Source organism: Pelophylax lessonae (genome assembly GCF_965119305.1).
Source record: "Pelophylax lessonae genome assembly, chromosome: 1".
NCBI classification, from domain to species: Eukaryota; Metazoa; Chordata; class Amphibia; order Anura; family Ranidae; genus Pelophylax; species Pelophylax lessonae.
This window is the reverse complement of record NC_138768.1, coordinates 658,102,281-658,129,808: the sequence shown is the minus strand read 5'-3', so window position 1 is coordinate 658,129,808 and position 27,528 is coordinate 658,102,281. Positions and strand designations below refer to the sequence as shown.

Here is a 27,528-nt window from a genome sequence, read left to right as displayed (position 1 = left end):
AAAAAAAAAGAAAAACAGAAAATTTTCAGATTCTGTTATACTTTTGCATTAAAGCAAACTTCTAAATTTGCAATCAGCACCCTTGAGTTAAACTATGCACTAAATGTATACATTTTTAAAAGCTAACTACATGCTGTGCACCATTTAACACTTGTTTTAGCATGTAGGAAAAAAAAAAAAAGTACAATTCAGAAATGGGACCCCTTGTATTTCTCTGTATGGGCTTTATTAACCACTTAAGGACCAAGCTATTTCACTATTCTCTATGTCACTATTTCTGACACTTGTTATTTACAAGTTAAAATCAGTATTTTTTTGCTAGAAAATTACTTAGAACCCCTAAACATATATATATATATTTTTTTTAAGCAAAGACTGGAGAATAAAATGGCGGTCGTTGCAATATTTTATGTCACACGGTATTTGCGCAGTGGTCTTTCAAACGCAATTTTTTTTGAAAAAAATACACTTGACTGAATTAGAAAAAAAAAAAAAAAATTAAACAGTTTAGTTAGCTGAATTCCTTTTTTTTTGTATATTGTGAAAGAGGATGCCATGGAGATTTTGAACGGTTACCAGTTTAGAGTTACAGAGGAGGTCTTTTGCTAAAATGACGATCACGGCGCTTACATTTGCAGGCGTTACTAACATATGATCAGATTATATGATTGCAGATCGCCGCCATTACGCGTTAAAAAAAAAAAACAAAAATGACAAAAATCTTTCCCTTAGTTAGTAAACGCAATAACTTTTGCGCAAACCAATCAAAATACGCTTTTTGCGATTTTTTTTTTTACCAAACATATGTAGCAGAAAACAAATTGGCCTAAAATGTTAAAAAAATTTTGATTTTTACATTTTTTTGGGGGAATTTCATATAAAAAAATGTGAAAAATATTGTTATTTTTGCATAATTGACGCTTTTTTTTGTTTATAGCGCAAAAAGTAAAAATCGCACATGTAATCAAATACCACCAAAAGAAAGCTCTGTTTGTGGGAAAAAAAGGACGTCAAATTCGTTTGGGTACAGTGTTGCACGACCGTGCAATTGTCCGTTAAAGCCACGCAGTGCCGAATCGCAAAATAGGCCCTGGTCAGGAAGGGGGTAAAATCTTCCGGGGCTTAAGTGGTTAAAAGAAAAAAAAATGATCACTTATTGCTGTAACAAGGAATGTAAACATCCATTGTGACAGTAATAGGCAGCGACAGGTACTCTTTATGGAGGAATCTGGGGTCTAAAAGACCCCAAATCCCTCCTTTGCATTTAAAAGTATGCAAAATGCCAAAATCTGCATTTTTGAATACTGTAATTCGTACAGGACCGGCTTCGTGCTGGCGAATGTGCTGGCTGGTCACTCTGGCTTGTCGGTGGGACGGGAGACCCGGGCATTGCAGCAGAAGGCGGCGGATGTCCCTTACAGCTCCCTGTGATAACGGCTCAGTGGCTGCTGAGCAATTTGTGGTTAGTGAGTAAAAGTCCCTTCTGCTGCAGCTGTAGTGAGTGAAACAAAAGGTGAACTTATCCTTTAAACACTCTTAAGTATTTCCCACATTCAACTAGGAAGATCGAGAAGACAGTCTGCTAGGGGACCCTGAGGAAAAGTTTGAGTGAACAAAAGAAGGCTCCGTGGGGATCCTTATTTAGCATAAAACATTTACCATGCAGTTCTAGATTGCTGTTAGATACAGGTAGCTTTTACCTTAAGAGCTTCCAAGATAGGTTCATAAAGGTCTGGAAATCCAGAATAGTGATATATCATGCAGTGCATCAGTTCGGAAAACTGTACAAGGAATGCTGAACTGGATGGGAGGCCATCATTTTTAAAAGACTGGACCAGATTTACAACATGTGGCACAATCTAAAAGAAAAAACAATAAAAAAAAAAAAAAAAAAAAAAAAAATTAGGAAAAATGTAACTATATACACACACACAAAGAAAAAAACCCCCAAAAAAACCCACTAGATTCAACTACATTGGAGACTGTTAACCCATGGTGCCAAAGGCATAAACTATATTATTCCAATTATATAGTGTTTTTCAACTCCAGTCCTCAGGGCACACTTAACAGGCCAGGGTTGCAAGAAAACTGAAATACATCACAGGTGATATCATTTGCTGCTCAGTGTTTTCAGTATTGTAGTCTACATCTCCCCAAGGTAATACTTAAAATCTGGCCTGTTAGTGTGCCCTGAGGACCGGAGTTAAGAAACCTAGGGCTAGAGAACCAACCCCCATGATGTGGAGTAATCTTAAAGGGAACCATAGCCTTTTTAATAAAGCTGGCGGTTTAGACTTCATTCTTGCATATGCCTTTTTTCTCCTCCCCAAATTTCTTCCACCCATATTAATATCCCACAGATGTAAGCCCTAAAGCCAAGTACACACCAGAAGTTTTTTTGTCATTCAACCTAGCGGGCTGAATGAAAAAAAACCTGACAGCTCAGGAGGAGCCGCTGTACCAACTACCCAATGTTCGTACAGCCATCTCACCCGCCGTACTACTGTGTCCTGACAGGGAGACTGACACCCCCTCCCCCGCCAGAACACTCCGGTCAGCGCTCTCAACCATTGGCTGAAAGCGCTGATTGGGAGCCGCTCGGCAGACCTTTTCCGATCATGCCCCATCGACAGAAGCTGGTCGAATAGCAAGCTTCTATCAGATTGGCTGCAGTACACACAGGCTGAATGTTGGCCGGTTTCTATTGAACCGGCCGATTCCGCTCGACATTCGGCCCACGTGCGCTAGGCTTTACTGGCAACCCAGCACTGGTGATCATTAAAGCGATTGTAAAGTCTTGTTTTTCTTTCCTATGAAAAAAACAAAAAACAAACATGTTATACTTACCTGCTCTGTGCAGTTGGTTTTGCACAGAGTGGACCGGATCCTCCTCTTCTCAGGTCCCTCTTCTGTGATGCTTGCCCCTCCCTTTTGTTCAGTGCCCCCACAGCAAGCAGTTTGCTATGGAGGAACCCGAGTCGAGTCACAGCTCCCTGTGTCCATTCAGACACAGAGCTCTGCCCCCTCTCTCTCGATCGGCTAGCTGACTTTGATTGACAGCAGCAGAAACTAATGGGTAAGTGTTAGGGGTACTGCTGCACACAGAAGGCTATTTTATCCTAATGCATAGAATGCATTAAGATAAAAAAAACACTTCTGACTTTACAACTCCTTTAAATTAACTTGCACATTTTGTTTCACCTGAACTATTGCATAGCTGTCTAGAGAATCACACATTTTGGAATTCATACAATAATTATTAGGTTATATTTTTCTCCACAAACTGGTCAAGTCTACATGGATACATTAAGGAGAATCAATGTTTGTGATTCCTGGGTTGTACTCTCCTCTATCCTTTGATTTTGTCCTCAATCCTCCTATCCTTAAGTGTTGGGCATTTGTTTACAGTGTTAGTGAATCATACCTGGCTCAGCTTACTATTAGAGTTTCTGGAATTTTGAAGGGGAAAGCAAGCTGATGCATAGTTGGCACTCTTTTTTTGCTTGGCGAACTTCATAAGCTTTGTATTACACTAGTTTGTTTTGAAACACATGCTGACCAATGAGCAGCTATACAGTAAATTGGAGTCAATTAGTAATATTGACACATAATTAATATCCATTTACCTGTGCAAGTTATTTACATTGTATTCACATTTTGCCTTTTGACATCTTACTAGATTAAGAAACTTTACTAAAATTGTCTGCAAGAAATTGGTGTCACCTCTACTTCGCAACCTCACCTTGCAGGTCTCTTTCTAAAGAACAGCTGGAACTTATGCACCTCCCAGTAGAACCTCATTGATACTAAGAAACTAGATACCAAGAATGTATCTATGACAAGCAAATATCAACATTTGCAATAGAAGATCCTAATATATTGCCATGTCAATACAAAAAAAAAAAAAAAAAAACTGCTTCATCTAGCGTTGAGATAAAGAATATTTCAATACCATCCAAATAGCATTAAACCCTTTGAGAAATATACAGTGAATAACCGCACTCTGTGGGGGAGATTTTACTAAACCTAGTGCACTCAGAATCAGCTGTGCATGGTAGCCAATCTGCTTCTAACTTCACAGCTTGTTCAATTAAGCTTTGACAACAACACCTAGAAGCTGATTGGTTTCTTTGCAGAGCTGCAGCAGATTTTGCACTCTTCAGTTTTAGTAAATAACTCCTTGTATGTCTGAGAACCTATCACTCATGTAATGGTGAATTACAGTGTTATTTTTGTTGAAGATTTCTTTGGCCCATATTGAGGTGTTAGTGTTAGAATTAAGCCCCGTACACACATACCGATTGTCGGCCGAAAATGTTCGGCCGCCGAACGATCGGACAATTTTCGGCTTCTTAGTATGATGCTTCCGACAGCCGACGGCGCACTTTCGGCCGAAAAGAATCTGTCGTGCAAGCATTAAAATTTTTGTTGGCCAACACCAGAACGGCCGATTGTTCGCCAGTCAGTACAGAATTCGGCCGACAGACAGCAGATTTGCAAGACTGGGCATGCTCAGAGAAGAAAAAACACACGGAAAGTTAACCATCACATGACATCACTTCTGCAGTCGGCTGTTGTTGGCCGACAAGATTCGTGTGCAGTCTTTTGCAGTTTTCAACAGACAAGACAGCCATCGGACAAAAGACGGCCGATCGTTCGGCCGTCAATCGGTACGTGTGTACGGGGCTTAAGTTTACATAATTATATAATCTGTTCACCTAATAGGTAATCCTTTCTAACTGACAAAGTTTGTATTACACATATGCTGGAAAAGTAAACAAATCTGAACCTGCACTCTTATTTATTTAGATATAAGTTTGTAGATCATCTTCTAGAGAAAACAGCAATGTTTTTGGGGTCATTTGGCATGAAATCTTTGTTGTTTGTTGTCTTCCCTAACGTGATGCACTTTGCACAAAGAACACAGCAGAAGCGGTTTACTTTCATACGCTCTTGTCTACCAACTGACATGTCAAAACTCTTGAGTTGAGCAGGCAGTGAAAGAGAAGGAAGGATGAGTCACCATTGTTCATTAATTCATGTGTGTAAACTGAAGCTCCAGCTACCGGGCTTTGTAAAACAGGCTTTACTCAATACAACAGTTAAGTATAATCTGAAAACAAATAAAACGGTAATCGAGCGCCACGTTCTGGCTTAAATCTTTTTTTTTACATTTTATGAAAAATATGCTGTAAGTTCAACTCATGCAAGCAGTAAAGAATGTTTTAAAGTAGAACTGGATACCTTATTTCTGTCAGTGCACATAAGGAATTACTATATTATGCTTCGAGAAAAAAAAAAAAAAAACACACTATGTTGAAAGACATTATATTAACATGGCTAAGCAAACTATTCAAGTAAAAAGAAGTATATACCTCTCCTGTTATCCATGCCCCTGAACACCACTCTGATCCTAAGAAAATGCCCACCAAAGTCCACCGGGACACTTCCAGGAGTATCAATCTCCTTGGTCCCTCAACAATTCCTCCTGCGGTCATCGTTACAGAATACAGTAGTGACATAGGGAGGTCAACATGAAGAACTGCAGACTAATGGAGAGCTAGAAACTTCCAGAAGTGACAGTTTCCTAAGTGGACTTTGCTGGACCAATTCTCGGGATCAGAGAGAAGCAGGAGAGGCAAATATACAGAACAGTATACACTCTACACAAGTATAAGTTACTTTATGTCTGAAATAGCAACAGGGTTGCTTCAAAAACATTATGACTGGGAAGATTTTTACAGGATACGCAGCATTATTGCAAGAACTCCACCATAAATGAAACAAATGTGCACAATATAATACATACCTAGAGTGATAGTCATAAAAATGCTGATGAAACAATTTGTGTTAAAGTGAGGTGAAAAATGGTTTATGGAAGACTTATTACTGTATTTGAATGGTGAAAAATTATGCTCATATATATTTTTCTTAAAACCTACCATATGGAAAGCCTCTGGAGAATGTTGAAAGCTAAGCAGCATGTGAGAAAGCACGGCCAATGCTCCAGGTCTTACCAGTGGAAACCACAGTCTGTTGAATACCTGAAACAATATTATAAATAAATACATAGAAAGAGATCATGTATATCATATACTGTATTTGTAAATACTACATGTATCTCCCAACTACTGAAAGAACAAATTCATTTTGTGCCATGCTTATATGATAATACTGAAAACCACATTTCAACTGTGGCAGGGATAAATAAAAGCAACAATAATGTTTGAAATATATGTTCACCCTAAAAATTAAAACATATGAGCATTCTATAATACTACTGTAAAGCAAAACTATATTATATTATATATATATATATATATATATATATATATATTTATATATAAAAATAAAAGGCCCCTTTCACACATGGGAGTCCGTCAGCGGACTCCCTTTTTCTCAGCAGGGGATCGATCCGCCGATCCCCCGCTGAGCAGGCAGATGGCAGCTCTGTCTCTGCGCTGTGTGCAGAGACAGCTGTCAGGTCCCCGCTGTTCTCTATGGGGCAATCGGATGGGAACGGACAGCCTGTCCGTTCTCATCCGATCCGCTGGACAGATATAAAATAGGGTTTCCACCCGTCCAGATTTGATGGACCGGATGTCAGCGGACATGTCTCTGCTGACATTCACTGCTCCATAGGGATGCATGGGGCATCTGTTCAGATCCGCCTGAAAAACTGACAGGCGGATCTGAACGGTCCGCTAGTGTGAAAGGGGCCTAAAGGTCTCTTTTCATCTATTATTTACAAGTGGTTACATGACCACTATGCAGGACCTGCTCTGCGGAGTGGAGACTCCATACGATGATTGACAGCTTCTGCAGACATCACATATCCCAGACGCTGTCACCAAAAATGTGCAGGGCTGAGGGTGCCTGTGAACAGCAGTCTGACCAAAGCAGTACAAGGCACACTATATGTTTAAGTACAGCACCTTGGAGCTCCGAAGCAGAAGACAGATGCAAACTGACCATGATAGGATGGATCCATTTCCATGCCTAGCATAGTCAGAAGGGAACAGACAGGTGTATTAATGAAGGGGGCTGACAGGATCACCAGGTACATAATGTATTTTAATTTTTTTTTATAAATTTATAAAAAAGTACATTGTTGAGGACAAAGGAAACAAATCCCCTTTGTGGATTAGGCCAGCCATAGACGGTTCAAATTCGAGATTCAAACTATGTACAGACTAAATGAATATAACCAAGTTAAATCAATCCACTTGGGTACAACCGGCCTGCTGGATTTTACATGCGATTATCGTTAGTGTCTGTAATAAACACTAGCTATACTCACTGTCTTCTCCCAGCGGGAACAGCTTCCCTCGCCGGGAGGGATTCCCCTGTCAACACTGTTCCCATGGTTGCAGAAAATAAATTCGCTCTATCTATAGCTGACCTTAAAGCAGAGTTCCAGGCAAAAAAAATGTACCTAAAAATACCCCCAGAACAGTCAGGGCTAATGCATTTAAGCAACAATAGCCTCTGAACTATGCCCTTTCACTTACCTTTTAGAAGAAATACTTACCTTGAAAAGGTCTTGTCCAGCGCTGCCATCTCAGGTGTGCGCAGCTGAAGCTGGAGCGTCCTCTTTGGTGAAGTCAGAGTCCCAGAATGCCCTGTTCGCCACTTCGGGTGCAGTCGCGTCATCCCTGCACAGCTTCTGCGCATGTCCAGAAGTTGTTTAGCAGGGAATGACGTGCCTGAACCGGAAGTGACGAGCAGGGCCGGTGCAGGCGCATTGACTCCTGGGATTGATGATGCTCATCTCCCAGGAGTCAATGCAAGCAGGAAGTGACGGCGCGGGCCGCGGTCGGAGAGGGAGGAAGAGGAAGGAAGGTAAGTATATTTTCATTAAAAACAAGGTAAGTGAAACAAAAAAACTGAATTTTTGTAAAATCTTACCTGTAAAATTCCTTTCTCTGAGTCCTCCGACAGTCGCCGCCACTCTATATTCATCACTAATGGGGTTATTGACCTTTTCTCCACAGGAGTAGCTAGGTAACAAAATGTGTTAATATCAAAGCTTTTAGCATATCCCACCCCTAGGGGGTGGTCCCCTCAGTCAATACCTCCCTGCTTCCTGCATTCCCAACTCAGTTTCAGTAGCATAGCAGTAGAGTACACAAACAAACCCCAAAAGAGGGGCGGGGGCGGCGACTGTCGGAGGACTCAGAGAAAGGAATTTTACAGGTAAGATTTTACAAAAATTCAGTTTTCTCTTACGTCATCCGACAGTCGCCGCCACTCCATATTCATCACTAATGGGGACGTCCCATAGCAGTGTAGACATGAGGGGTGGGAAAAAACGCAGCCACGCCTAAAGCAACGCAGTACCCACATCAGAGAAAGGAACCTTACCAAAGTAAGAGAACCAACTGGGCAACAGGAAAAAAACAGTGCTCAACAGGAGCAACAACCCAGGAAAACAAGTAACCTAGGGATAAAGACATCCCAACAGCCAAGGACCCAAAACAAGGGACCCTAAGGCACTGCTGCACTAAGAACTTTGCGGCCAAAGGAAGCATCTGCCGATGCCTGAACATCCACCTTGTAGAATTTGGAGAAGGTGTGAACAGACGACCAAGTCGCCGCCTTACACACCTGGGCCACAGAAGCCTGATGACGATAGGCCCAAGACGTACTCAGAGATCTGGTAGAGTGCGCCTTCACAGGGAAAGGAGGAACCCTCCCCTTCAAAGCATAGGCTTGCACAATGGTCTGTCTGATCCATTTGGCGATGGTCGCAGCCGACGCTGCCATGCCCTTCCGAGGACCCTCTGGAAGAACAAAAAGAGAATCCGACTTGCGAAAGGATTTCGTCGATGACAGGTAAACCCTGATCGCCCGAACAACATCCAAGGAATGCAAAGCCACCTCCCTCGGATGCTTAGGCTTCGCGCAAAGCTAAGGCAAGACAATGTCCTCATTGAGGTGAAATTCCGAGATCCTCTTCGGAAGAAAAGAAGGGTTAGGTCGTAAGACCACCTTATCCAAGTGAATCACCAAGTAGGGAGAGCTGCAGGACAAGGCCGCCAGCTCCGATTCCCTGCGAGCCGAAGTGATCGCCACCAAAAAGGCAACCTTCTTGGACAACAGAGACAACGAAATCTCCCTGATCTTTTCAAAGGGAGCATGTTGCAACACGGACAGAACAAGGTTCAAATCCCATGGAGGTAAAGGGTCCCTCCAAGGAGGGGCCAAGTGTCGCACCCCTTGAACAAAGGTGCTAACCAAAAAGAGTTAGACGCCACAGGGCGTTGAAAGAGAACGGCCAGCGCAGAAATCTGACCCTTAATCGTGGCCAACGCCAAACGCTGGTCCACGCCCGTTTGAAGGAAAGCCAACACTCTCGATACCGAGTACGAGCGAGGGGAATACCCCCTGGACTCACACCAGGCAAACTACGCCTTCCAAGTACGGTAGTAAATCTTCCCCGAAGAGGCTTTTTTTAGCCTTGATCAAAGTGGGAATGACCTCAGGGGAGAGACCCCTATCCTTCAGGACCTGGCTTTCAACAGCCAGGCCGTTAAAGCCAGCGACTGTAAAGCAGGATGGAAGATCGGTCCTTGAGACAGGAGATCTTCTCGAAGAGGCAGACGCCACGGAGCGTCGACCGCCAAATTCACGAGGTCTGCGTACCAAGACCGGCGAGGCGAGTCTGGCGCCACCAGAACCACCGTGTGCGGTTCCGAGCCCAACCTGCGAAGGAACCTCGACAGCAGCTGAATCGGTGGAAAGGCATACATCAGACGATACTGATGCCAGGGCGCCACTAACGCGTCTGAGGCGTCTGCCCGAGGATCGCGCGTCCTTGCCACGAACCTTTCCACCTTGTTGTTTAGACGAGACGCGAACAGGTCCACATCTGGGGAACCCCACTTCGCGCACAACATCTGAAAGACATCCGGGTGAAGGGACCATCCTCCCTGGTCCAGGGTCTGGCGACTCAGATAATCCGCCTGCCAGTTCTCCACCCCCGGAATGTGAACTGCAGATATCGCCGGGACGTGCGTCTCGGCCCAAGACAGAATGTCGGCTACTTCCCGAGCCGCTCGGGCACTCCTGGTGCCCCCTTGGTGGTTGATGTAGGCCACCGCTGTGGCATTGTCCGTCTGCACCCGAACCGGACGGCCCTGAAACCTGTCCGTCCAACGCAGAAGGCAGAGATTTATCGCTCGCAATTCCAGAATGTTGATCGGAAGGGAAGATTCCTCCTCCGACCAAGTTCCCTGGGCGGACAGAACGCCCAGGACACCACCCCAGCCCGACAGGCTGGCATCCGTGGTGATCACCGTCGACGACAAAGGACGAAAGGACTTGCCCCCCCGACACCGCCGGGGACTGGAGCCACTGGGGACTGGTGAGGCGGCTCAACGAAACCCGCAGATCCAGAGATTGCGGACGCCCGTCCCACTTGGCCAGGATCTCCGCCTGAAGATCCCGTGTGTGAAACTGGGCGAAGGGAATCGCCTCGAAGGCCGAGACCATCAAACCCAGACACCTCATACACGTCCGGAGGGACGAGCACTGATTGTCCCTGAGGGACATGACTTCGTTCTGAAGTGTCCGGAGCTTGTCTTCCGGCAGGAAGACCTTCGCTTGAACAGAGTCCAGTATCATCCCCAGGTAGGGAAGACGAACTGACGGACACAACGTTGACTTTGGTAAATTCATCGTCCAACAGAACTCCTGCAGAGTCTGCATCGTGATGGACAGGTCGTTCACCAGGCCCTGACTGGTCGCAGACCGAATCAAGATATCGTCCAGATACCCCAATACAGAGATGCCCTGGGCTCTCAATAAGGCCAGGACCGGTGCAAGCACCTTGGTGAAAACCCGTGGAGCCGAAGCAAGACCAAAGGGTAACGCCACGAATTGGAAATGGTCCTCCGCAATGGCGAATCGAAGGTACCTCTGGTGACCCTCGAAAATTGTAATGTGAAGATACGCATCCTTCAAATCGATGGAGGCCATGAATTCCCCCGGAACCAGGGAAGCCACCACCGAGCGCAGGGATTCCATGCGGAACTTGCGAACCCGCACAAAGTGGTTCAGAGCTTTCAAGTCCAGAATCGGACGTACCTTGCCCTCCTTTCTGGGCACAGTGAACAGATTGGAATAGAACCCCCGAAATCTGTCCCGATGAGGCACCGGAACTACCACTCCCTGGGCCCGCAGGTCCCGCACCGCCAGGTGCAGATCCTACAAGCGCTCCGGAGTCAGCTGAAGGTTTGAGGGGAAAAATCTGCCCGCTGGCCGAGAGAGAAACTCGATCTTGTATCCAGATCGAACGATTTCCTGAACCCACCTGTCCCGAATGCGGTCCAGCCAGGGTTGAATAAAACCGAGCAAACGTCCCCCCACCCCAGAACTGGGTGAGGGCGTCCCTTCAGGCCGTATTGTTATGGGCAGCGGACCCGGACTGGCCGGACTTCTGCTTACCCGTCCACGGCTTCTTCTGGGAGCCTTGGCCCTTGAAGAGCTTGCCCTTATAGTGCGACCGAAAGGCACGAAAGGACCCCTGAGAGGGCCTAAACGAGGTATTCTTCTTACCACGAACAAACTTATTCTTGTGAGTTTGGGGCAAGAGAGTGCTCTTACCCCCAGAAATTTCCTTTATCAGAGTATCCAAAGATTCGCCAAAAAGGCGAGATCCTGCGTAGGGCAAATTAGCTAAAGTCTTGCGAGAAGATTGGTCAACAGACCAACACTTCAGCCATATAAGGCGACGGTTCAATACTGCCACACTTGAAAGACGCGCAGCCAAAGGGACCATATCTAAGTCCGCATCACACAAATACATGACACCCTGATGAATTTGATCCACCATAGCCAAAGTTGTCGGCGGGGCAGAGTCAGCCACCAGGGTGCGCCTGAGCACCTGCGTCCAATCCGCAATAGCCTGGGCTGCCATAATGGAAGCAAAAATAGGCTTCAGCATAGAACCAGCAACCGTATAAGCATGATGGGCCAGAGACTCCAATCTCCTGTCCGTCGGGTCCCGGAACACCGGGGTATCCTCAGCAGGGATCGCAGTGGATTTATTAAAAATCGCCACCGCGTGATCCACCTGAGGCGGCACACACCAACGCTCATCAGTGGTGGTTGTAAATGGATAACGCAGTTTGAACCTACTCGGCACAGCAAAAGGCTTCTTTAAATTGCGCCATTGCTCATCAACCGCGCGCTGAAATTCCACAGAGCAAGGAAAAACCTTAGATGTTTTGCGTTTTCTTTGCGTCCCATAAGAGGACATCAAAACAGGAGGACATGGTTCATCCTGCAAATGCAGCGTTTGCTTGATAGAAGCAACCAACTCATCCATAAGTGCAAGCTCTTCAGACGAGCCAGGGGGAGAATTATCAACCCCTTCTACCTCAGCCTCCCCCTCAGACCCCACAAGGTCTAGAGATGAGTGAGACTCTGAGAAGGGCACTCCAGCCATAGCAGCCCCATCGCCCTCTGAATCAGAGGAAATAGACACTCTGGGCCCTTTGGTGGATCGATCAGCCACCAGCATCTGCACCTGAGCAGCCAAGTTCGCCACAATAGTAGCCAGATCAGCCCCCTCGGGGGATGCAGCAGCCCCTTGGCCCCCCACCAAGGTGGGAGGAAACTTGCAATCCTGAGAATCCATGCCCCAGTAAAAGTAGAAAAAAAGGAGTACTGCCCCTTTAAGACCGCGGTGAGCGTAGCCCACCGCACCCTACTGAATACACCGACCCCCACAGGGATAAGAACACTGGGCAAGGAATACAGGAAAAAGAAAAGGTAAAAACCTGGAGAGATCACACAGGCTGCTGCCACCGATCACTGTCCCAGAGCAAAAGGAAGTGATGCAATGACTGACCGCCCTATAAAGCCTCTGCAAGGCTACACCAACATGGCCACTCGGCTGAGGATTCCTGAGGCACAGGGAAAATGGCGCCGACATGTGGCCTGATCGATCGCCGCCAAAATGGTGGCATTTGGCGCCAAAACGCCGCGCCATACCTCACAGGACCGGGCACCATAAAATATGCGCAAAAAAATGGCGGGCTGCAGTAGCGAACGCCGCACTGCATGTCTAGCCCAGACTGCTTCATGCATTACACAGCAGCGCGGGAGAGCCCCCCCCCCTCGCAGCCCACAGACAGGCAGCTATTCCACACAGGAATCTGACAGGGAGCTCAGCATTTTCACAGACATGCAGGGTCACACAGTCCCAGACTGACACCCAAATAGACAGGTCCCCACATAGATGTACACTTACCAGTCCGGATGGCGTGGGGAGCCTTCTCCAGCGACCAAACCGCTGCACTGAGGACAGGGAGTGTCGCAGCCAGGACGCAGTGGAACTGCGGTGCGAAACCGCAATGGCGTCCAGTGAGGTAGCCACCTCACCGATAGCATCCCTGCAGCGAACAGGGATGGGTCGTTCAATATGCCAGGGAAACCTGAGCTGAACGCTCGATGGCAGGCTGGGAAGCCCCTGGCCCTGAACCCTGGGATCCAGGGTGGCCAGTCCGAGACCCAGCTCCGCATAATCATCTTCATCCGAAGAACCTAACTAATGCTGAAAAATAACAGCTAAGTAAAAGAAAGAGAAAAAAACTCAAAATAAAATCAAAAAGAGAAAAGAGGCTGAGACTGAGAGCCCCAGCACAGAAACAGCCTTGCTACTCCTAAGCTAGGCATTAGAAACTGAGTTGGGAATGCAGGAAGCAGGGAGGTATTGACTGAGGGGACCACCCCCTAGGGGTGGGATATGCTAAAAGCTTTGATATTAACAAATTTTGTTGCCTAGCTACTCCTGCGAAGCAAAGGTCAATAACCCCATTAGTGATGAATATGGAGTGGCGGCGACTGTCGGAGGACGTAAGAGAAAAATATTTTAATTATCCAATTCTTTTTCAGGTTCATCCAAGCTAGCGGACATGCAAAAATAGTTTTTAGGGTGGAACTCCGCTTTAAGGTTCGCATTCACCTTATGTGTTGCCTTTTAAACATACCACTGAGGGACTTTCATTATATCTGATAAAGCTTTATAGTTCCTGTGACCCGATAGCTTCCGTCCAGTACAGACTGTTATCAAGTACATTGTTCTCCAAACTATCTTCTTCTATGGAGAACAATAGAGGAGTTTGGTCAAAGGACTGAAAGGGTGTTACTTGCAACAGGTGAAATTAAAGGGGAAAGAAAAAAAAAAGAAAATGTAATCCAGCCACCACTCAGATTTAAAAGCCTGAAACTGACTGGAGATTGAGCATGTTGCACAGCACAAGCTACACAAAGCACACTCCCAATGAACTTGTGAGGCACTGGCTTTTAGAGAGAATATAGCTATTTTGGCTTCTGGTACATTAAAGCAGAGTTCCACCCAAAAGGACTCCTGACCCCCTGACATTTTTTTGGGGGGGGGGGGGGAGCGGTTACCCAGTTTTGCCTAAGCAGCTCGAGCAGAAGTTCTCTTCTCCCCCCTCCCTGCTTGCAATCTCCTGGGACATATCACAGATCCAAGAAGATTGCCCGGCCATTCAGGACAGCCGCTAGCTGTCACAGCCGGGTGCCCACACTAGTGACGCCGGGGAGACCCGAGGGAGACAACCAAGGCTTTGGGCCGCCACATTGCTGGATTGTTGGGACTGGCGAGAGTGTGTTTATTAAAAGTCAGCAGCTAGACTTTTTGTAGCCGCTGACTTATAATAAACACAGAAATGGCTGGAACTCCGCTTAGAATGGTGATTAGTACAGTTTCAGTGTTGATGGTTACAAATATATCTCATTGACTGGCATAATTTGTTGCCTGGAAATGCTCTCAAAAAAAGGAAAAATTATTTTTGTAGTCATTTTTGGTCAATTTACTAATAGTTTATATGATCTTCACTATTATGTTTTAAAACCTTTATTTAACAAAAAATCATTTAACTCAGAGTGCACCCATAGCATTTCTAGCTGTATTGCACTGCCCAAACTGTTGGCGCTAAATACATGCTGAATAGTAATACTATATGAAGTGCTGCCTGAATACTTGTTAATAGGCTCTGTTCAACTAAAGCTGGCTATAGACGGACCAAATTTGTTTCCTGCAACCACGGGCTGTTTATGCTGGGAGAGCACAGTGATTTATGTTAGCGGCTATACCAGCCACTAGCGATAATCGCATGTAAAATCCAGCAGGTGGTTGTACCCAAGTCAATCAATCGATCGATCAACTAGGGTACATTCAGCCTGCCCATTCATGGTTCACAACTCGGATTCGAACCGTGTTTGTGGCCGGGCTTACTGCTACAAATTGTCCTAGTCTCTGCTAGCAGAGATAAGAGTACAGCAGTGTTTCTCAACCTTTTTTCAGTTGTAGCTCCCTTAACAATTCTGCACAATCTTGAGGCACCCCATTCTAAAATGTAAAAAAACCCTAAACTAATAGTTTTACATAAGGCAGCAACATCCATACACATGGGTCATCCAACATTAGAAGTGATTTATTCCTCCACTATTACAAGCTGGTATGGACTAGTATTCTAGGGTTTCTCTTCTCCCTCGGGTTCTATTCTTCTATTTGCTAATGTGAGAAGGGAGGAGGAGGAGTAAATAAGGATGCTGCGCAAGCACCCGGCATTCTCCTTATCAACCAGGGATGTCACTGGTTGTCAGGGTGCCAGTGGCTTGACCCGCACAGTGCCCAGAGTTGTAATTCTACAAAGTAAAAACCTGCAGCAATTTGATGCCATTTTGCCAAGGCACCCCTGAAGAACCCAGGAGGCACACCAGGGTGTTGAAAAAGGCTGGAGTACAGTGTATCCATTCCGCTGGTAATATGTGTAATTTGATCTCCTTCAGATCTATTTACAACATGGTCTACTAAGACTAGCCAAAGGACAACATAGCACAATTTCCTTAAAGTAATGCCACACACTCTGTCTTTTTTTTTTTATTTGATTACTTTCAATTTTTTTTAGTGATCAATTAAAATAATAAAATCTGATCATTTACTCGCACACATTACGATTCTGTTAGACAAATCTGACCAAGTACACCACCATATAGAATGCAAACCTCAAATAGGTTCATCACAATGAAGTTAATTGAAACAAGAAATTGAATTATCTATTTGTAACCAGTGTTAAAGCGGAGTTCCACCCTCAAAATCAACTTTTCACCATCCGCTTGCTTTAATGTACCTGAAAAAGAATTGGATAATTTAATTTTTTTTTTGTTTCACTTACCTTCTTTTTAATGAAAATATACTTACCTTCCTTCCTCTTCCTCCCTCTGCAACCGCAGGCCCGCGCCGTCACTTCGTGCTTGCATTGACTCCTGGGAGATGAGCGTCATCGCTCCCAGGAGTCAATGCGCCTGCACCAGCCCTGCTCGTCACTTCCGGTGCAGGCGTCATTCCCTGCTGAACAGCTTCTGGACATGCCCAGAAGCTGGTGCAGGGCATTCTGGGACTCCGACGTCACCGAAGAGGACGCTCCGGCTTCAGCTGCCCACACCTGAGATGGCAGCGCTGGACAAGACATTTTCAAGGTAAGTATTTCTTCTAAAAGGTAAGTGAAACAGGGGACAGTTCAGAGGCTATCGTTGCTTAAATGCACTAGCCCTAACTGTCCCGGGGGTATTTTTATCTAAAAAAAAAATTTCAGGGTGGAACTCCACTTTAAGGGTAAAAAGAAGTCTGGGACACCTAAAGGAGTTGTAAAAGTCAGAAGGTTTTTTTTATCTTAATGCATTGAAGAGGAAGTAAACCCTCCTCTGACACTTTTACCTATAGGTAAGCCTATAATAAGGCTTACCTATAGGTACTGTAAATATCTCCTAAACATGCACTGTTTAGGAGATATTTACCTTACATGCAGCCAGTGACATCACTGGCGCATGCGCTCTGAAGGAATGGCTGCTGGTGCCGTTTCTTCAGAGACCCGTGCCGTGACTGTCGGCTCCCGCGCGCGTGCGCGGGAGTGACGTCACCGCTGCTCCGGCCAATCAGATGGCGGATGCCGCGATCCCGGAAGACGGGCGCTGGACATGTCGCCCGTCATAGAGGTGAGAGGACGGCACGACAGGGGCTCATTCTAAGGTAAGTATTTCATAATGAGCTAGTAAGCGATGCATACTAGCTCATTATGTGTTTATCTTTCAGCTTGTAAAAAAAAAATAAAAAAATTAACGGAGTTTACAACCTCTAAGACAAAAAAACCTGTGTGCAGCAGGCTCCCCAGCATCCCCTAATACTTACCTGAGCCCCACTCAAACCTGCAATTCTCACAACTATTTAACACAACAATACTCCAATTAGGAAAACTTTTTTTTATTTTGAGATAGGCTGAAAGCAACCAAAAGGCCCTTTTACATCACTAAAAAAAAGCGTTAGCCATCCTAAAACATAACCTCATGTCATCACACTGAGTTTATGTCCTTTGTATACTCCTATAAGTCATGTGTTCCATGCCTAGCACTTATGAGAGGCAAATACCAGAAAACATCTATACACAAGTTAGAATAAATGACTCTAATGTAAGCTGTATATGTGCTATAAGAGTAGCAGAGACACGTGAATGGCTCCACGCATTTACTGAAAATGGGGAATCAAACCTTTATTTTTTGTTTTATATTAACCACTTCAATACCGGGCACTTCACCCCCTTCCTGCCCAAGCCAATTTTCAGCTATCAGCGCTGTCACACTTTGAATGACAATTACGCGGTGATGCTACACTGTACCCAAATGAAATTTTTACCATTTTTTTTTACACAAATAGAGCTTTCTTTTGGTGATATTTAATCACTGCTGGGTTTTTTTATTTCTTACTATAAAAAAAAAAAAAAGAAAAAAAAAAAAACAGAAAATCTTGAAAAAAAAAAAAGTTTTTCTTATTTTCTGTCAGTAAATTTTGAAAATAATTAATCTTTCTCCTTCACTGATGTGCACTCATGAGGCAGCACTGATGGGCACTGATAGGCTGCACTGATGAGGAGGTACTAATATGCCGCACTGATGAGGTGGCACTGATGAGGAGGTACTAATATGCCGCACTGATGTGCACTAAGAGGTGGCACTGACGAACAGCACTGATGGGCAGCAGCAGCCCTGATAACCTTTTCTGTGTTCCCCTTTGAGGAGCCGCCGCTGACCGGCTCTCCTCGCCACACACTGACTGTGTGAGGCGAGGAGAGCCGATAAATAGCACTTCCTCATTTACATGTGACTGGCTGTGATTGGACACAGCCGATCACATGGGTAAAGAGCCAAATCATTGTAGTTAAAAAAGAGACAGCATACTGAAAGTTACAACAAACCTGTTTTAATAAAGGTATATTCTTCTTTGCAGTACTTCAGTAAAAGGACTCTTAAATCCTTTTGACCCATCGCAGTATAAACTGGTGAAAGGTTTTTTGTTTTTTTTTAAACTTTGATATTAGTAGGGATGGTCAGAACTCCCGTTAGATTTTTTTCCCCCCAATCTATGTCCCATTGAGAAGATTTTCTTTTAATTTATGCAGCAGTGAATTTTCCTCACTTTCAGTCTCTAGGATAATGGTCAGCAGAACAAATAGGATAAATCTCCCCAGCTGGGATATAGACAGCATTAAAAATCTACAAGGAGCTATCATTTCTCACCACTCTATCCTAAACTAAAAAAAAAAAAAGGCGGCTAAAAAGAGGCGACGCAGAACCCAAATGGGCGAGTACAACAGTAAAATTATAGATTTAATTGACCCATCTCCTCATGCCTATATATGCCCATAGGCCTTTAAAGCTGTCCACTGCATCTGGACAAACCACTTTATCCACTTCTGGACCGGAAGGTTTCCCCCCTAATGACCAGGCCATTTTTTGCGATACGGCACTGCGTTACTTTACTGACAATTGTGCGGTCCTGTGACGCTGTAACCAAATAAAATTGATGTCCTTTCTGTTACCCACCAATAGAGCTTTCTTTTGGTGGTATTTTTATTTTTTGCGCTATTAACTAAAAAAAAGTTTTCTGGGGAAAAAAAAACAAACATATTTTTTACTTTCTGCTACATGCTATATAAAACATTTCCATTAAAAAAAATAAATAAAACGAAAAATCTACTTTTTTCATCATTTTAGGACAATTTGTATTCTGATACATATTTTGGGGAAAAAAGAAAAAAAAAATCCCAATTAGCGTATATTGATTGGTGTGTGCAAAAGTTATGGCATCTACAAAACTAGGGGAAAGATTTATGTCATTTTTATTTATTTATTTTTTTTTTTTATTAGTAATGGTGGCAATCAGTGATTTTTATCAAAAAAATTGCGACATTGCAGCAGACCGATTGGAAACCTGACATTTTTGACACTTGGGGGGGGAGGTTACTAGTGACATTACTACAGTAATCAGTACGCTAAAAAATATGCACTGTTACTGTACTGACACTGGCAGGGAAGGGGTTAACACCAGGGGCGATCAGGGTATTGTGGTTGGCAAGTGGTTAAAAAATAAAAAAGTTTAAAACTCAGTATATTTACAAACTGATAGCTTGATGTTCAAAATTGCGAAGCTTAGTTTTAGAATTTTCCAAGTAATTAATCTGTCAAAGCGGCAATCAAATGAAGAACCTCTCTGACCTGGCAGAAAGGTCAGATCCAATTATTTATATATAGTAGTTTGCAAGTATCAGGATTACAGATGTTAGCAAGTACTCAGATACTTATGCAGAACAAATTTATATAACCCTTGCTCTTCAGGAACTGCAATAAAAAGTACATCTATAGCTGAAACCATTTAGTAGAAATATTAACTTACATACCAGTTCAATTTTAAGCAAAGTAACATCAATTAGAATAGTAAATTTCTGGACTGCTGCCAGTCCCTTCAGCAGAGCGATCACCCATGTCTCCACATGCTGTGCTAGAGGCCAGGAAAGCCAGTCAATCATCCTGAAAGAGAAGGGACATCGGGTTCTAAGCACTGAGCTTCTCTAGCCACAAGAGATTCAATAAATAATTAGACATTTTTTCTAATGAGAGAAGTACTAATGAGCCAGTCTAGTAGAAGTAAACATGGTTATGTTTTCCTTGAACATTGCCATACAGACTCAGTGAACAGACAACATCCTATAAGTAATTTGCTCCTAAAAGTGATCAAAGCCAGAAAACGCAAGGTAAAAAAAGTATTGAAAAAAAAACAAAAAGCAGAATATGCAAGAAAGTTTGCAACAACCCCAGCAAGCGAGCATCTGCTTACACAAGCCCGATGACCATTTGGTAGGATGTAGGATATGGGATAGCCAAGATGGGAAGAGTCAAATGTTGGCCTTATTCCTCACAATGTTATTGCAATACGGCACCCACAATTTCATTTGTTTCCCAGTTTTAAGCAAATGATTGCAGCTATTGTGCATGTCAACAATTCTAAAGCCAGAAGATCATTTGAAATCAATAGATTTCTGCCACTATCTGGTTAACTGGTAACTCAGAAATAGGAAGCAACTGAATCTGAGTAATAGGTTAATGTAATGGCCCGTGTACTGTATTTTTAGCTCAATGTCCTGGTGAATGGATAATTTCTCTGACACTTGAGAGCAAGTAAGATGGGGGGAAAAAAGAAGGGACTCTGGAGCATCGAATTGTTTTTCACTTGCGTTGCATTTAAACAAAGCATTTGCACAAGTACTTCTGTGTTTTTTTGTCAGTATGGGGTGCTATGTGTACATTCATGAGGAAGAAGAATGAACTTAAATAATTTTAGCAAATGGCTGCAATGTAACAAAGAGTGAAAAATTTAAGGGGGTCTGAATACTTTCCGTACCCACTGTATGTGTGGGCCGGTTTGCAGCGTGATTTCAAAGCCCAGTCCAGTTCAGATGCGATTGACAGTGTATGAGATTTTAAATCACACCTGAACTGGACTGAAATGGCACAGAACTCTTTTTCAAATCACACTTCGTCCGTCCCACACATGTGAACAGGCTGAAAAAACTCACCGAAAAGCACATGATATTGGCGAATACTTTAGAAAAAATTATCGGTACTCGGTTCTAGAAAACTGGTATGGGTGCATCCCTAGTTTGCACACTACAGAGGTTTAAAGGAGACGACCAGCAGTAGTATAAATAGATGCTCAATTGGCTTCTTTGGTTCACCTTTTTCAGAAAATAGCCTATGAAGTTCAGAGGCACCAGTAGATACTGTTCAGCTTTGTTTTACGGTCATGCCTTTAGAGTAGATTTAGATGCACATCTAAATTACCCTTTCCTCTGAAGCATGATCAGCGTTCGGATCGTGTTTCAGAGGCTGCTGATAGGTGGTGAGGAAGTGATGTGATGCCGCCTCACCGGCTGTTTTATCCACACTTTTGCTGACTAATGTGCCCAACTGTTGTGAAGCCGCAGGAGTCACAGACGGCTGGCCCACAATTAACATACTAGCTCTTGGGATCTGAAGAGAAAAACCGAAAAAGAACCAGACCGGGTGAGGATGGCGCTGGATCCTTGGACAAAAGAGTGTCTGTTTATTAAACGTCAGCAGCTACAGTTTTTGTAGCTGCTGACTTTTTAATTTTTGCAGAACTGACTGAGGAATCACTTTAACACCAATAGTGAGTGTAGCCATTAGGCAATGTCTATATTAGGGAAAGACCGATATGTTTTTTTCAGGGCCGATACTGGTCACAACGTATCGGTATCAGCCGATATTTTGTACATTTAAAGTTTTGAAAAATAAAAGACAATTTTTGACACAAATCTGGTACTGAACATGTTAATTTTTGTTTAATGCTTAATAGCTGGCTTGCTGGCACCCTGTGGTGGGTGGCTGGCAGGCACCCTGTGGTGGGTGGCTGGCTGGCACCCTGTGGTGGGTGGCTGGCTGGTACAGGGCCTGTGGGCGGCTGGTACAGGGCCTGTGGGTGTCTGGCACCCTGTGGTGGGTGGGTGGCTGGCTGGCTGGCACAGGGCCGGTGGATGTGGATGGCTGGCACCGGGCTGCTGTGGGTGGGTGGGTGGGTGTATGGCTGTGATACACTCCCGCGAGACTAGTCCCGACTCCAGACAAGGCTGTCCAAGGTGAGGGAGGCAGCCTAAGAAGGCAGAATGACGTCACAAAAATATTGGCAATATCGCCCAGTTCCGGGGGCCGATACTGATATATCGGGGAAAGTGCATATCAGCCCCCGATATATCAGCTTTGCCGATAATCTGTCTATCCCTAGCCTATATTGGTTATTTAAGACTTCCACAGTAATTTCCTTTGTCTACAAGTTGTGTGGAAATAGTACTTTGTAGCCAGTATGGCATAAAATACCTGCAGAGAGCCTGAGTCATGCTTGCATCTTTCACATTAGGATCAGTGGTCAAACTTCTGATGAGAACAGTAATCATCTGTAAGGGAATGTGCTGCACAAGGCTTGCCAGAGCAACAGATGGTTCAAATGAAGCATCTGAAACACAGAATTTAAGTTGTCAGTTTTTAGCCATAGAAGGTTAGATTACATGAAGATTTGGCTATTAATACATTTAAAAAACAAGAAAACAAAATGTTAATTCTTAAGCATTAAAAACATAACTGGAAGGCCTCCGATACATATTTTTGGCATAAATGTTATTACTTTCTAAAACGTTGCTTTAATATGATACATTGTATTTGCCATATAGTCATGTATATTATGATCTACATTGGTTTAATAATCATCAAAGCCTAACTCTGAGATTCCTGACATATCTTATATAGTACTTATACCCATCCATAAATTCAATTTTGTAATAACCACCTGCAGAGAAGAGAAATCCATTTTACCAATTGTGATGTCATCATGCTGCAGCCACTTTTTAAGTCATATTCTGGTGCTTGAAGGAGGGTTTTTGCAGCAATGTCCCATCCTTTCCTCCTGTGTTATTGAACTACATGTGCCATGATTCACCATCTCTTGCCTGTCCTTGAATGTAACTGCAAGTGGAGTTGTTGATGGATTTACAGACCTCAGATCCACTACTAAAAAAGAACACTATCCAAGGAAACAAAAACCGTACCCAGAGCAGAGCAAACAGTATGAAGCCTGCATATCAAAGTGCCTGATATAATGTAAAATTAAATGTAAATCAGTAAAACCATTCCACACTTACTACTATAACTGTCAGTATGAGAGCTCTTGCTCTTAGAAATCCTCCTTTAGCGGTAGTCTGGTAAACCAGGTTACTTAGAACTAGACTACTGCTAAGGCTGGCAAGCAAGAGACCTCATAGTGACACATAATATTAACAAGTATGGAACAGATTGTTCTTACATTATATGAGGCACATCATGTTTATGCTTTCTAATATGCTTGCTTCATGTTTCTTCTACTTTAGGTACTCTTGATTCCTTGAATAGTGGTCTTTTTCTGCCCTGGAGAGCAAGCTGGAGTTCATGGGCCAACAAGATAAACGTGACAGTGTGGATAGTTTTACATCTGGTATCTTTTGGTCACATGAATCCCCCTTCAGAGGTTTCTTGTGTACTAGAACAATTTCCTTTAACCACTTCTGGACCGGAAAGGATCTGCACCCTTAATGACCAGGCCATAGTTTGCGATTCGGCACTGCGTTACTTTAACGGACAATTGATGCTGTACCTAAATAAAATTTACGTCCTTTTTTCCCACAAATAGAGCTTTCTTTTGGTGGCATTTGATCACCTGTGCAGTTTTTATTTTTTGCGCTATAAACAAAAAAAAATAGCGACAATTCTGAAAAAAAATAAAAAAATAATATTTTTTCACATTCTGCTATAGAACATTCCCAAAATTTTTTTTAAAAAAAAAATCAAAATTTAACATTCTAGGCCAATTTGTTTTCTGCTACATATTTTTGGTAAAAGAACTTGCAATAAGCGGATTTTGATTGGTTTGCACAAAAGTTATCGCGACTACTAACTACGGAAAAGATTTGTGTAATTTTTATTGCTTTTTTTTTTTTTACTAGTAATGGCGGCGATCTGCGATTTTTTGCGGGACTGCGACATTGCGGCGGACAGATCGGACCCCTGACAGACATATTTGACACTTTTGGGGGGACCAGTGACATTACTACAGTAATCAGTGCTAAAAATATGCACTGTTACTATAATAATGACACTGGCAGGGAAGGGAACACTGTGGGTGATCAAGGGGTTAAATGTGTACCTAGGGGTGGGTTTCTAACTGTGGGGGGCGTGGCTTGTGAAATGATCACAGAGACCTGTGTTCCTATATAACAGGATCACAGGCGCTCCGTGATCATTCCAGGGAGAAGAACGGTCAGCTGTGTTTACAACAGCTGACCGTTCTTCTCTCTCACCGGGGAACGATCGTGGGTGTCAGACGGCAATCGGAGTCGTCTGCCCCATGCATCAGAGTCCCCGCTGACAAGCGGGAGCGCACTGCCAGGGGCACGTGGCTCGCCCCCTAGCTGCAGGCGAGCAACCGATGTATACCTACGCCGGTTTGCGCAGGAGCGGCTGCCTGCCGCATTATAACTGCGGCGGGCGGTTGGCAACTGGTTAACTGATAACTACATACAAGCTTGGCATCGACACCAAAAGGGAGGCGGAATGGGAACAGGTCAGAAAAGCTGCACATATCAGTACTGTAATAATCCCACCCACGTTACTCCTCACAGTGACATGTTTTCATTAGCATGGCCAAAAACTATATGGCGGGGACCCGTCACCATGCAGATAGCGTGTCTGGTCCTGTGACAAGAAACAAGGACAAGAATAGAGAGACTTTGAAAAAAAAAAAAAAAAAAGATAACTGTATGCGTCACAATTTTAGGTTTACAGAAGGCATCAGACCTGTGTAGTGAGGCCAGATTGGGGCCGTTACTTTGTACATTGCAATATGCCCATATACAGTATTTTACCTTGTTTTGTTAGTAGGATTATTTAAAATAAAATCGATTTTGCCTAAGTGTTCTTCACGATTAGGATATACTTTTGGGCATTCTTCTAAAAGCGACCTTTCCTGTGCCAGGTGGGCACAGATTCATAGAAGCACCCATTTTACTACTTTTGTTTATAAAAAGATTTAATAAACAGTATTAGGGCTCTTTCACACGGGCGGTCCGATCAGATCCGCCTGTCAGTTTTTTAGGCAGATCTGATCGGATGCCCCATTCAGCCCTATGGAGCAGCGGATGTCAGCGGTGACATGTCCGCTGACACCCACTGCCATCCGCATCCGATCCTGTCCGTGAAATTCGGACGGATGGAAACCCTATTTTCCATCCGTCCTGGGGATCGTATCGGATGAGAGCGGACAGGCGGTTCCCCATAGAGAGCAGCAGGGCTCTGACACACAGTGCGGAGACAGAGCTGTCATCCGCCGGCTCAGCGGATCGATCCCTACTGAGCAGAGCACGGACCGCAACGGAATGCGGACCGTGTGAAAGAGCCCTAATGGCCTGTACACACGTGCAGATCGTCGGCCGAACGATCGGCCGTCTTTTGTCCCCGGGCTGTCGTGTCTGTTGAAAAGTGCAAAAGACTGCACAAGAATTTTGTCCGCCGACTACAGAAGTGATGTCATGTGATGGTTAACTTTCCCTGTGTTTTTTCTTTTCTGAGCATGCCCAGTCTTGCAAATCTGCTGTCTGTCGGCCGAATTCTGTATTGACTGGCGAACAATCGGCTGCTCTGGTGTCGGCATACAAAAATTTTAATGCCTGCACGACAGATTCTTTTCAGCCGAAAGTGCGCTGTCGGCTGTCGGAAGCATCATACTAACAAGCCTACAATCGGCCGACAATCTGCACGTGTGTACGGGCCTTTACACTATTTTTGGCTTCCTGTCTTTCCCACTCTGTACTCGATTGAGACCAATATCCAGGGGATTTTATATGAAGGACTGAGGTGAAGGAGTGGCTCCTTGTTTTTTTCCACTATATTATTTAAGGATCACACCCAAGCACAGCGTATCTTTGAATATTTGGTACACCACACAGCTTTTATGGTATAATTCACTGGTCCTATCTGAGCACTTTTCCACATTTTTTGATTACTGCTGGATTATTATATACTGTTGGTATTTTAAACATTTAAATACACGAGATCTTTATTTATCTATTATTTACATACACTAGCACCAGCGCCCACTTTACCCATTTTACATCATGTTTATTTGTGTTACACACACATACAAGAGGCAGCAGGTCTTTTTTCACAGTGCAATTCAAAATAAACTAGACACCCTTATCCTTACTACCCAAGGTTTTGAGTCTGACGTTTGGTAACTCAAACCTTCAGCTCCCTCCACATATTGTCCTGGCCACTCCAGGACCTTAATGTGCTTCTTTTCTTCAGCCACTCCTTTGTTGCCTTGGCTGTGTATTTTGGGTAATTTTAATGCTGGAATACCTATCCACGACCCATTTTCAATGCCTTGGCTGAGGGAAGGAGATTCTTACCCAAGATTTGATGGTACATGGCCCCGTCTATCGTCTCTGATGCGGTGAAGTTGTCCTGTCCCCTTAGCAGAAAAACACCCCCAAAGAATTAGGTTTCCACCTCCAAGTTTGATGATAGGGATGGTGTTCTTGGGGGTCATAGGCAGCATTCCTCCTCCCCTAAACACGGTGAGTTGAGTTGATGCAAAAGAGCTTGATTTTGGTTTCAACTGACCACAACACTTTCACCCAGTTCTCCTTTGAATCATTCAGATGTTCATTAGCAAACTTCAAACGGCCCCCTACATCTGCTTTCTTAAGCAGGGAGACCTTGTGGGCACTGCAGGATTTCAGTCCTTCACTCAAGAAGAAGCACATTGAGGTCATGGAGTGGCCTAGCCAGTCTCCAGACCTTGGCTCTGAGAGGGAACCACTGATTTTGAATAGTGGTAAAGAAACACTGCTAAAAAGGGCTAAAGGCGCATTAACGCCAATGCAAAAAGCTACTAAAAGCGCGATCTTCTATTCTGGCGTCGGTAATGGCTTTGTAGCTCATTTTTTCTGACACCCTGTGTGCATGAGGACTTTATTTATTATATATATATATATATATATATATATATATATATATATATATATATATATATATATATATATATATATATATATATATATATATATACACACACACACACACACACACACACATATACACTATATACACACACACATAAAAAAATAATTTATTAAGATATTTTTCATTCATATTTTGTTTTTATACACATTCAGTTAAGAGGAGCTTAAGATTAGTTACAGAAGGCGCTAAGAAAAAAAGAGACACGTTATTACCAATACAAGTGTTGATTTTGAGTTGGGCTTTAGGAACATTTAAACTTAGCCTAACTTAACTTACTTTATATATTTAAATACGATTACAAGCTTATGATTTTTTTTTTAATTTACTTTTTGTCCTTTGGGAGCTGTATATGGTTTAATATCAAATTTCCTGTCTGATAAGGACATCTTCAAAGTCTTCCCATTACAGGGAAAAACTTTATCAATAGTCTTCTGTGGGCTCTGTTTAGACAAGCATGCTGCTCCTGGCTTAGTTTAATGTAAGGAATATAAAGCTTAAAAGGACAGAGGTGGTCAGACCACCGTTTCCAGTGCT

At 43.8% G+C, this 27,528-nt stretch overlaps 1 protein-coding gene across 1 annotated transcript in view; it reads right to left on the bottom strand.

Annotated features, from left to right (window-relative positions):
• Positions 1-27,528, bottom strand: part of USP38 (ubiquitin specific peptidase 38) — a 60,010-nt gene that overhangs the window by 9,717 nt on the left and 22,765 nt on the right. The window contains exons 3-6 of the mRNA XM_082267445.1: positions 22,264-22,399; positions 19,770-19,899; positions 5,943-6,044; positions 1,701-1,859 (exon numbers count right to left, since the gene is read on the bottom strand). Coding sequence (XP_082123571.1) covers positions 1,701-1,859; positions 5,943-6,044; positions 19,770-19,899; positions 22,264-22,399 — 527 coding nt within the window. The remainder of the gene's footprint in view (positions 1-1,700; positions 1,860-5,942; positions 6,045-19,769; positions 19,900-22,263; positions 22,400-27,528) is intronic.